At 44.9% G+C, this 12,489-nt stretch overlaps 1 protein-coding gene across 6 annotated transcripts in view; it reads right to left on the bottom strand.

Moving 5' to 3' along the window:
* Window positions 1-12,489, bottom strand: part of CEP192 (centrosomal protein 192) — a 72,118-nt gene that overhangs the window by 31,670 nt on the left and 27,959 nt on the right. For all 6 annotated transcript variants that reach the window (XR_010662904.1, XR_010662905.1, XM_065932621.1 and 3 more), the window contains exons 17-21: window positions 9,168-9,339; window positions 7,411-8,317; window positions 6,935-7,083; window positions 4,638-4,868; window positions 129-254 (exon numbers count right to left, since the gene is read on the bottom strand). Coding sequence is in view for 4 of the 6 variants with exons in the window: in XM_065932621.1 (XP_065788693.1) it covers window positions 129-254; window positions 4,638-4,868; window positions 6,935-7,083; window positions 7,411-8,317; window positions 9,168-9,339 (1,585 nt within the window). In the remaining 2 variants the exon portion in view is untranslated. The remainder of the gene's footprint in view (window positions 1-128; window positions 255-4,637; window positions 4,869-6,934; window positions 7,084-7,410; window positions 8,318-9,167; window positions 9,340-12,489) is intronic.

Raw genomic sequence — 12,489 nt, 5'->3', positions numbered from 1 at the left:
ACATCTGTTCACAGAGCCTTAACAAAAACAGTGACATTCTAGACAGAAGTCAGTCAAGGATGCTACCAGCTGTACGTACACCTGTCCACAAAGCTCTGTGAAAGGTCCCTCATGAGCAGCGTACTTACAGCACTGATAATCAGTCTGATGGGGATGTTGGCATGTGTTTTGTTCACCAGTTTCAGAGGCAGAGCTTTCCAGCTTCCATAAGTCAAGTCACCAAAATCAAGAACATCTTTCTTTTCTGTTTCTACCTAATTATGGGGGATAAAGAGATTTATAGAAATATATTACTAAATATGACAGTTTATATCACTGACCTTCTAACCACAAATAGTCAGTATTAAAGGTAAGCTTACCTGAAATTCCAAGGGCTACTTTACAACTGCTACTTTCTACCAAAAAAATTCTTTTTTTTTAATGTAGTCCATGTACCCAAATATACTACATAACTGTGGCTGCTTTGAGAAGACTGCTAGTCAAGCCCTCAGGCCCTTCACTACCATGGATGCAGTCCTGCCTTCATGTGCCCACAAAGCCAAGTCTACATGTACATCCACACTGAACCCACAGCACTCCTCAAATCTCTGGTGATGCTGTCACTGGACATGGTTCCAAGAGAAGCCCTCCTTCAAAGAACACAGGAGGCTGTCCTGGTTGATTCTGTGATACTCCAGACTTCTCACCTAATCACTTACCACACTGCTTCTTAGAGTGCAATCTAAAAGGTGAATGTATAACATCCAACATTTACAAAGCACCGGGAATAATTCCTGGATCTGCTTAAATTTCTCAGTCTCCCCCACTTTTTTAAAAAACTAGTTCTATCAAGTGACTTTATTGAGCATTCCACATGGTCACCCATTCACATGGTCACAGGAAAGCTAACCCTGACCCTCAAGAAGTGAATCTGAAGCAATTTTCCAAGGATTACTTTTCTGGGGGGAGCAAAATCAAGCCTTGTTTCATGTGTGGGAGATAGGTTCTTGGCTAACTAGGTTATACTGAAAATTTCAGCACAACCAAAGGGGAAAAAAAAATCCATAGTTTTGAAGAACCAAGAAATAGGAGAAAATAATCACAAAGCATAACTACTGCCAGGGATTTATACTCCAGAATACAAAGAACATCTACAAAAATTGATAAAGACGTTCAAAACAAAAATGGGCAAGAAATATGAACAGGCAGTTCAGAGAAGAGGAAGCCAGGACAGATAACAGACACAAGAACTGATGCTCAATGCCACAGTCACATAAGCCTGAGAATCACAACTGGAACTTCACCTCCACATAGGAAGCAAACAGTTCACAATCTAACAACAACCATCAGCAACAACAGGCACTCACATCTTTTTCCTCAGGGAACACACATCAGCAAGCGGCCACAGAGAGCCAGAATAAAAGCATACATACATAAAATGTCATGTTCATTACAGCCACCTGGGACAGCCTCTAACAAGTCAGGAAGGTTACTGAGCTGTCTCACAGATGCAGCCTCTGTGTGAAGTCCCTGAACCACCACTCGTGGGGACACTGCTCCCCATCATATCCTGCTGCACCTTCAGGTCCAACTACTCCTCCTGGAAGGCTCTGCCCCATTGGGCTAACGCTGAATCATCCCTTACACTGAGGTCCCCAGGCTCATCTGTGCGCTGGACTCAGAGCTCAAATGACACCCCGGAACAGTGAAATCGCAGTCTCTAGGGCTGGGACACAGCCATCACTGTTTCTTCCAAGTGAGTCATGTGACTCCAAAGAGCAGACCAATCCACTAAGCGTGACTTACATGAGCCTGTCAAAATAAGACAGCCTCAAACACTACTTAGTATCTGTTTCTGCTACAAAAATGTAGTCTGAATGTAAAACCAGAATTTACAACTCTTGGAGAAAAACAGGCAGAACACTCAGTGACATAAATCAAAGCAAGATCCTCTGTGACCCACATCCTAGTGCAGTGGAAATAAAAACAAAAGGAAACAAGTGGGACCTAATGAAACTTAAAAGCTTTTGCACAGCAAAGGAAACTTTAAGCAAGGTGAAAAGACAACCCTCAGAATGGGAGAAAATAGTAGTAAATGAAACAACTGACAAAGGATTAATTTCCAAAATACACAAGCAACTCATGCAACTCAATACCAGAAAAACAAACTACCCAATCAAAAAGTGGGAAAAAGACCTAAATGGGCATTTCTCCAAAGACATACAGATGGCTAACAAACACATGAAAAGATGCTCACATTAATACAGAAATGCAAATCAAAACTACAATGAGGTATCACCTCACACCGATCAGAAAGGTCATCATCAAAACGTCTACCAACAATAAATGCTGGAGAGGGTGTGGAGAAAAGCTCTTGCACTGTTGGTGGGAATGTAAATTGATACAGCCACTATGGAAGATAGTATGAAGATTCCTTAAAAAACTAGGAATAAAACCACCATATGACTCAGCAATCCCACTCCCAGGCATATACCCTGAGGAAACCAAAATTGAAAAAGACACATGTATCCCACTGTTCATTGCAGCACTATTTATAATAGCTAGAACATGGAAGCAACCTCAATGTCCATCAACAGATGAATGGAGAAAGAAGTTGTGGTACATATACACAATGGAATAATACTCAGCCATAAAAAGGAACGCATTGAAGTCAGTTCTGATGAGGTGGATGAAACTAGAACCTATTATACAGTGTGAAGTAAGTCAGAAAGAGAAAGATAAATATCGTATTCTAACACATATATATGGAATCTAGAAAAATAGTACTGAAGAATTTATTTACAGGGCAGCAATGGAGAAACAGATGGAAAACAGACTTATGGACACGGGGAGAGGGGAGGAGAGGATGAGACGTATGCAAAGAGTAACATGGAAACTTACATCACCATAGGTAAAATAGATAGCCAACAGGAATTTGCTGCATGGCTCAGGAGACTCTAACAGGGGCTCTGTATCAACCTAGAAGGGTGGGGTAGGGAGGGAGATGGGAAGGAGGTTCAAAAGGGAGGGCACATGTGTATACCTATGACTGACTCATGTTTGACAGAAACATGAGTTTCTGTGGGGTTTGACAGAAAACAACATTCTGTAAAGCAATTATCCCTCAATAAAAAATAAATTAATTTTTTAAAATGTAGTCTGTTTAAGGACAGGTTCAAAAGCCTGGTCAGTGGAATGCATTGAAACACAGAAAGTCAATGACACTGTCTCAAATAGGGGTAATTTGGTAAAGTCATCACAACTGAGGGAAAGTAGGTGCTACGGACACCCAGTGAGTAGAGACCAGAGCTCTGCTAGGCTCCCTACATTGTACATGACAGCCTCCACCATGTAACAACCACCCAGTCAGACATGGCAATGGTGTCAAAGCTGAGAGTCCCTACCCTGAAACAAGCATGGCACAGCTAATTGAAAAATTCATAAAATGCCACTTAAGCACAATGTAAAGCACTACGAGTTATAATAACAGAACTTCCACAAACTCTACTTCCTCCTCCATACCATGGACAAGTAAACTGCTAAGCCCAGGCAGTAAGCACAGCCCCAGGGAGAACAAAAAAAAGCATGTGCACGCAGGAAAGGAGGCCCAGAAGGTGTCCTCATCAGCCTCCTCTGGGAACCCCACCCGTACCTCACCTCGAAACAGAAGCACAGTTAGAGCTTCTCTGAGTCAAAGAACAAAATGGGTGCGGGGGAGCAGTTCAGAGCCCCAGTGAAGGTGGCTAAACTCACCTCAAGTTCCACCACAGGCCCTTCAGTCTCCAATCACCAGGAAGAGTGTTCTGCTTGTTCTGCTCTATACCCAGCCCACCCCCTCGCTGGTTCCCGAATCGTGTTCAGTGTGCTAGTTCTAATTCTACTCACAACCAATAAGAATAAGACACTGCGTGTGCAGTCACACATGTTAACTAATGCTACAACCTGTAATCATCCAATGAGGTTTAGAAATCACTGCTACTTGGCCACGTCCTCCCCCTCCCATGATTCTGATTTAGCTGGTGTGGGTGGGACCAGGCACTGGGGTACACCTAAAACCCCCAGTTATTTCAATGTCCAGGGTAAAGAGCCACTGTCCTAAGGAGACTCCTATCCAGAAGGCACTCCATTGTCCCAACTGGGTTAGACATAATTTCTTTCACCTCCAGGAAAGAAGAGATTGTAGAATAGGAATGCTTTCAGGTACGGAAAAAAACAGAGGACAGAATCTGAACGTGGTGCTTTACCCCCACACATCAAACTACAGGATGGAAACCAGCTGGAAAACTGGGTTTAATGTTATACTTTGTTTAACTCTTCTTAGCAAGTACACCTGTGCTTCTGTAAAACAACAGAAATAATCTTAAGTGTCTTGTTTTTGGCAGTGCTCTGCAGCTTGTGGGACCTGAGTTCCCTGACCAGGGACTGAACCCATGCCCTTGACAGTGGTAGTACAGAGTCCTAACCACTGGACCACCAGGGAACTCCCAGAAATAATTTTAAATTTTGGAATAAGAAGATATTAACAGCCAATGTTTATCTTGATTATAACTTTCTGACACAGTCATCCACAAATTCATTTTACCCAGATATTACTTCTAAAGTTTACACAGCCTCATTAAAATATCAGGTGTGACAAAGACCCACTCATAGACAGTCACCTCGATCATGGGGGTCTCAGCAATAGCCGTGAGGACAACCCTGCTTGCCAGGGCTTCCGCCTGTGCCACGGTCTCTGCGTCGGCTGAGAATGGCCAGGAAGCAACACTGAATATACATCGGAAGATCCCGGGGTCAGACGGTATGAAGAGCACTTTAATCTCTTCTGTGGCATGAGGTCTTATGATGACTCTGTTCTTGAAAACTAAACAAGGATAAGCTGAAAAATCCACCTTAAAAAGAAGAGACATGTGGTCTGTTAAGAAATAACTTCACATTGAAAATCAGGAGGAAAAAACAATGAGCTTAAGATCTGTTTTCACAGTCAAATTACCAAATCTACACATGTTAAAGCTTCAAAAGCACCCATGCCTCATAATTAGATATCTGGAAAAATAAAATCAGTCATATTTATCAGGACTTTTTTTTTCTTTTTTTGGTCACATCGCATGGCTTGTGGGACCTTTTCCAACCAAGGACTAAACCTGGGCTGAGGCAATGAAAATGTCAAATACTAACCACAGGACTGCCAGGGAACTCCCATAAGGACTTCTGAAGAGAAGTTATTTTAACCTCCACTTTCTTTGAAAGGGTGCTGGAAATGGCAGCACTTTCAGCCCTGGACATCACCCTAGGACCCGCCTCCCACCCTGGACATCCCCTGGGACCTGGTCTCTGCAGCTGTGTGCAGACTCATCTCCAGGGTTCCTCGTCAGGCCTCCAAGTTTACTATTCTGACTCATTCAAACCCCTCCCTCCTCACCCTAAATGAGAATCTTCTTTACTCCCACTTCCAGAGACAACATTACCTCCTATGTACCCCTCCAATATCACCACCTCTCACCCTCAACCCTTTCCTCAGCCACTTGTTTTCCTCTGCCCTCAGGATCAGAGGGGAAGAGTCAGGAAAAAGGAGAGAGAGGGTAAAGCCTTATTAATCAGGTAAATCAAGGTCATCACTAGGAGCTAAGAGGAAAGAGTAAACCCGCCCACCAACATCTGTATGTGAGGAGCTGCTGACAGTGCTTCCCATCCTCCCCACTTGCTGAAGCCCACAGGGTCTAGAGTCTAGAAGTCAGTGGCTGTGACTGATCATGTGAGAGACTCCTACTCTCATGTTGAAACGGTGTTTCCAGGTATTTCCAATGGTCATGTAAAGGACTTCCCTGGTGGTCCACTGGTTGAGTGCCTGCCTTGCAATATGGGGGATGTGGGTTTGATCCCTGGTCAGGGAACTAGGCTCCCATATGCCTCAAAGTAACTAAACCCATGTGCTGAAACTGAGGCCACATGATGCAATGAAGATTCCAAGTTAGGAGACCTGACACAATCAAGTAAATAAATAGATATTAAAAAAAGAAGATCATGTAAGAACACAATCAGATAAGTTCACTTACCAAAAGCAGGTATAGGTCCCAACAGTAACTTGTTTCTTTTGGGGGTTTTGTTTTGGTTTTTTGGATAAATGTAGCAATTTATATTCAATCACACTGAGCAAAACCAGCAGAGACCAGAAACTCAGAGCTCCAGTCAGGGTTTTAAATGACAGCACAAAAAGCATATTTACATGATTTTATAAACAAGTGACAATAAAGTATTATGGTTAATAAATAAACAGTATTACTTTGCCAACAAAGGTCCGTCTAGTCAAGGCTATGGTTTTTCCAGTGGTCATGTGTGGATGTGAGAGTTGGACTATAAAGAAAGCTGAGCGCCGAAGAATTGACGCTTTTGAACTGTGGTGTTGGAAAAGACTCTTGAGAGTCCCTTGGACTGCAAGGAGATCCAACCAGTCCATCCTAAAGGAGATCAAGCCTGAGTGTTCATTGGAAGGACTGATGTTGAAGCTGAAACTCCAATACTTTGGCCACCTGATGCGGAGAGCTGACTCATTGGAAAAGACCCTAATGCTGGGAAAGATTGAGGGCAAGAGGAGAAGGGGATGATAGAGGATGAGATGGTTGGAAGGAATCATCGACTTGATGGACATGGATTTGGATGGACTCCAGGAGTTGGTGATGCACAGGGAGGCCTAGAGTGCTATAGTTCATGGGGTCGCAAAGAGTCGGACGTGACTGAGCGACTGAACTGAACACCTGGTAATATCGGAAACAAACTCAGGTTTCACTTTCACTAGAAGTACCACAACAAAAGGAGAACCAAGATAAAGACACTTTCCAACACCTCTGTGTCAAGCGCAGGGTGGGGTCAAGCTCCCATCATCAAAGGAGAGGTAGGGAAAGAAGTCCAGCATCAACAAGGTGACCACTCAATCAGGAGAAAGACACAGGGAACTCACCTTCTCACCGTCAACACTGACACTGAGAACCCCGATGCTGACCTGCAGCCAGCGGTCAGTGGGGTTCAGGACACTGAGGTAGGTTTGTGAAGCAATGCCAACACAGCAAGCATGAGGAAACTTCAATTCCTCGGGCACATTTACTCTCCCTGGAAAGAGAAAAAGCAGAGTCAAAACCACACCCAACCTAATTAAAATAACAAAAGAACTCCAAGTTCAGAGCCTGAGACAGAACCAGAGAGACAAAGACGGGAGTTTGACCTGCGTTTTTACATTTTTCTAGGGCTACTCCGGGACCCTTGCACAGAAATATGGTCATGTTCCAAATTCAGGATAAAGAAAAGAGATCACATGAAATTCACTCTAATCCTTACTTCCTTGAAACAAACCAGTTTTAAGGTCCCAACTGAGACAATAATTCAACCTTCAAACAACAGCAACCAACAACAAGCAGCATCAGAGTAAAAGGGTCTTACCAAGTCCTGACACCACTGTTGAATCCCATGGCTCAATTCCACAGTCTGGATGGAGAGACTGCACAGGAAGCACTTTGGCCGCATTCAGAAGGTTCTGACTGAAGGCGTCAGAGTACAGGTTACAAAGGGAAGAGGAGGCCATCAGCCCTGAGCCAATATCCTGTCCCAGGCAGAGGCCTGCAGTCACCAAGCGCTGGACACGTTCTCCCACAACAGCAGGGTGACAACTTCCCGGGAGCCCACAGGAGAGCCCACAGGCGGTGGCGCCACAGGCCCGGCAGCGAGGCAGGGTGGCACTGTTGGCTGCAGGCAGTGCCCCAGCGTGCGGCTGGGCACACGGAGCCACGGGGAGGGGATAGCACACTGAGGTTGCAGGGTCTGTGGGGGGCATGTGCTGCCTCATGGGTGTAGGGCCACGGCCCTCAGTGCTGGGGACAGATGTCTGGTAAGGACCCTGGCCACTGAATTCGCTATCAGTCGCTGATGTGTCTCTAGGAGTCACATGCCCACCATCGAGCACAGGTGCCTGGCGGGACAGGGGGAGGCACGGTATGCCCGGTGTGGCCGGGTAGAGGCTGGATTCACTCGGCAGAGCCAGGCCGACCTGCTCCAGGTCACCACGGTCTGAGGTCAAACCCGTCACACTGGTCTGTGACTGATCTTCACTCTTGGAGGAAGGCAGTCTACTGGAGCTAAAGTCCAGTTTTACATCTTCAGGTCTGCTGCTCAGAGAAGTCGTTTCAGTCACTTTTCCTGTGTCCAAGTTCTTCTGGATAATATACAATAATGCTCCTTTTTCTCTACTCTGAAAAGGACTTTTTTCTCTCAACTTATCCGCAGCCGGCTCCTGAGCTGGAACTGGACTGGCCTGGATAATTGTGGTGCTCAGCTCACTGGTGATACCACTCTGTGTGACAGAAAATGTTTAGAAATTATCCAAAGATAAAATGAATATTACACAAAAAAATTTTTTAATGCAAACCATGCTCTCAAAGAGCAGCGATCTACATAACACCACAACTCTAAAAAAAAATAGAGCCATAAGAGTAGTAGTTGCTGTAGCTGTGAAAAGCAGGATTAAGAGTTAGAAAATCTGCATTCATTGTTTTTTGGCATCCCACTCCAGTATTCTTGCCATGGGAGAATCCCATGGACAGAGAAGCCTGGCAGTCTACAGTCCATGGGGACAGAAGAGTCAAACACGACTTAGCGACTAAGCCACCACCACCACATTCCCTGTTTTTACCAATTACAGAACCAGAAACAAGTAGTTTTGTTTAGTAATTAAGTGTCTTCAGACACCAAATTTTACATCTACGACATCATGGTTTGGCCTCCCTTCTTCTCTCCACATATACAATTCAGTGTGGCCATGAATCAAATGCAGGGTGTGTTCTGTGATTCCCTCTTCCCCCACACCTGACTTCAGGTAGGCCCCATTGAGCTCTGCGGGACACACTATCAGCTGAGGCCGTCCGTTGCCTCCTGAAGCTCCCACAGTGCACTTCACTGCACAACATGTCTTTGTGTGCTCCACCAGACAGAGCTTTTTGAGGGCAGACACTAAATATGTGTACCTGCAATGCCAACCCAGCACAAGTAGCTGTTTGAGCACAACGTGTGTGCATGCACGCACGCACACTTACTTTAAGGAAAAAGAGGAACCAAAATTAGTCAGGCCTGAATTCAAGTCTGAGTCCTACATCCGGAAGACTTCAGAGGTAAGTGTGAGTAAAGAAGTGACAGAAGCTGCTTACCTCGCAGTCGTCAAGGCCATGACGTGAGGCCATGGAGGGATTGATGCTCTCCTGCTCAGACACGTACGTCAGCCTGCTGACACTGGCCTCCGGACACGTCAGCTGGGATGACTCCCTCTCAGAGGGGCGCTTCTGTGGATGAGTTGCTGAACCAAAAGACTCCAGGGCACACCTGGAAGAGAGAACACCTGTGTCTGGACTTGTCCACCCCTTCACTTAATATCATCTACATGGCAGAAAACCCTTCCTGCTTGCCTATAACCCCATCAACCTTCACTACTGTCTGACCCAGTTACCATATGCAACTCAACCCTGGATTCACTCTTCTTACCCTTGATTACACCTTCTTACCATTATCTAAATCTGTGAATTATAGTCCTATTGAATGAAGTATATGGTAAGCTACTGAAAAAAAAAATGTCATGGCAGTTTCATTAATAAATTCCATATACAATACCTTAACAGTGCTAGCTTTTCATTCAACAGTTAATGATGATGTGATAAAGACCAACAAACAGAGTACTCGTCAACTCCTGCCCCAAAGAGCAAAGCAAAAACAAGAATCTCGTGGACGAGTACACAGAAATGGGCAGAGCTGCACCATGGTTGAGAGACAAAGGGCACAGCTCCTGGGTGACCATCAAGCAGGCACAGCCAAACCCCTGTACTCAGGGACTATACATCAAGAGATGAGTCCTGCAGAAAATATCAGGGCTAACTATAGAGATTCACTAAAACGATATGTCAGACACCACTATCAGTACTAAAGCAGGGCATCTTAGATGTCATATAGGAGAAGGAGGCGATGGCAATTAGGGTACAGACATACAATAAAACACTGGGCAACTGTTTTAAATCATGCAGCTGAATACTACCAACTGGTTCAGAAAGATGTTCAGGATATATTAAGTTTAAAAAAGTTAGTAAGCAATAAATAGTAAGATCCCACATACATGTTCCACATTCCATCAATCCCCAGCACAGAGCCAGGCCAGCCTGACAGAGGAGGGACCAGGCTTCCTCTCAAGGAGGGGTAGGAGACACACTGGGTGGGAAACACCATCAAAGCCACCTCTGCAAACAGCTGCTGCACCCCTGCAAACTCTGCATTCAAGTCCATAATTAACTGGACTGAATTTTACTCCCACCCCCCTCCCCACCCCCCCCAACCCCCGCAAAGTTTGGAATACTCAGGTGGGCAATGGATACAGAGAGAAAATCCTATTTTGAATTCTGTATTTTTACAAGGACCAAATCAAGACAGCACTGACCCAACACTAGTGAATCTCTAACCAGTGGAAACAAAATACTAACCAACTTGCTTCAGGCCCACTTTAGCCCTGAAAGACATGCACCTGCGTAGGTTCTGTATGCACATGCACACACACGTGCACACACTCATACTCACACAGACAACATGGGGCAGCATGAAGAAGAGTTCTGGGTACTGTGGCGCATGCTGAGTCTAGCTCCTCTGGTCAAAAGGAACAGAAGCACTGAGGCTGTTATTACCTAAAGCAATGAGAACTGAACTGTAAGAATACACAGAAACAAAAGAAGAGAAATTCAGGATGCCAGACTGGTGCCAGCTACACAGAGACTCAAGGCAGCACTGGTCCTGCCAGAAGGTGACTGGACATTAAAGACCAGCAGCAGGAGTACTGGCAAGTGGCACGGTCTGGAGACAACACGCTCTCACCAGAAAGATGTGGGCACTCAATAGATCAATGTTTTGACCAACATTTCACTGTGAATGTTAAGAAACTTAAAGAAAATGAGTTGGAAGAAACAAGAAAAAAAAAGACTAAAAACATGAAAGCCATTTTACAATAAAAAAGTACATGTAGGATTTCAATAAAAAGAAATGAATACAAAATGAATATTCATACTGGCAGCCATGAAAAGCATAGTTGGTACAGCAGAAAATCAGTAATGCTGAGGAAACACTTGAATAGCTAGGCTACTCCATGATACAGGGAGAATGCAGAGATATGAAGATGAGGAGAAAGAAACAGGCACGAATGCCCCAAGAGGCAGTCCCAGCTCTGGGCATCTCAGGAGAAACAGGTCACAGGAAACAGAAAATGAATTCTCCTCAGGGGAGAAGAGTAAACGCAGTCATGAAATTAAAAGATGTCTGCTCCTTGGAAGGCAAGCTATGACCAATCTAGACAGCATATTAAAACGCAGAGACATTACTTTGCCAACAAAGTTTTGCCTAATCACTATGGTTTTTCCAGCAGTCATGTATGAATGTGAGAGTTGGACCATAAAGAAAGCTGGGCGCCGAAGAATTGATGCTTTTGAACCGTGGTGTTGAAGAAGACTCTCTTGAGAGTCCCTTGGACTGCAAGGAGATCCAACCAGACCATCCTAAAGGAAATCAATCCTGAATATTCATGGGAAGGACTGATGCTGAAGCTGAAGCTCCAATACTTTGGCCACCAGATGTGAAGAACTGACTCATTGGAAAAGACCCTGATGCTAGGAAAGATTGAAGGCAGGAGAAGGGGACGACAGAGGATGAGATGGTTGGATGGTATCACCGACTCTAAGGACATGAGTTTGAGCAAGCTGCAGGAGTTGGTGATGGACAAGGAAGTCTGGCATGTGGCAGTCCACGGGGTTGCAAAGAGTCACACATGACTAAGCGACTGAACTGAACAAAGGGAGAGACCACAGTGCACAGAGAGCACAACCCAGGAAAAGCAACTACAAGACGCAGACATGTACACTTACACTGATGACAAGAAAAGCACAGGGCCAACAGCAGGAAGATAAACTGGAGTCAGAAGTTCAGCCTTGGCAGGAAGGGCTGTCCTGCAGCAGAAAGGACAGGAGGACGTGGCATGCCCACCCACAGAGCGTGAGGCAGCAGCAAAGAGGACAAGTGACAGCAGAATGAACCTCAGAACCTGCTGTGACCACCTTCTTTCCCACCAAGCCTGCCATCTGGCCCTGGCTGAGCAGTGGGGATGCAGGTGGCTGACCCCTGGAGAGAAGGAAGCTCACCAATCCCATGGTCACTTTAGAAAGGGTCAGCAATGCCGTCGTCAAAGTATCTGACTACATGCCAGGTTCATGAGAAAGTTTAGCATCTCCCTAAAGCATGTTTCCTACACTTAAAGAGTGAGTTTATTTACTTAGGCACACAAAAACAGGTGGGTCCAAGTGTAAGAGCATCCAGCCCGGCATTTTGTCTCTGACCAAGCAGTAAAGGGCAGGGTGAAGGGAAAAAATTATAATAATATGTCTTTATATGGCACTTAGTTTTTATTAAATGCCAGCATATACAATTTTTTTTTTTGCATATACAATTTAA

Source organism: Muntiacus reevesi, chromosome 4 (assembly GCF_963930625.1).
Source record: "Muntiacus reevesi chromosome 4, mMunRee1.1, whole genome shotgun sequence".
NCBI classification, from domain to species: domain Eukaryota; kingdom Metazoa; phylum Chordata; class Mammalia; order Artiodactyla; family Cervidae; genus Muntiacus; species Muntiacus reevesi.
This window is presented reverse-complemented; position numbering and strand designations above follow the sequence as displayed.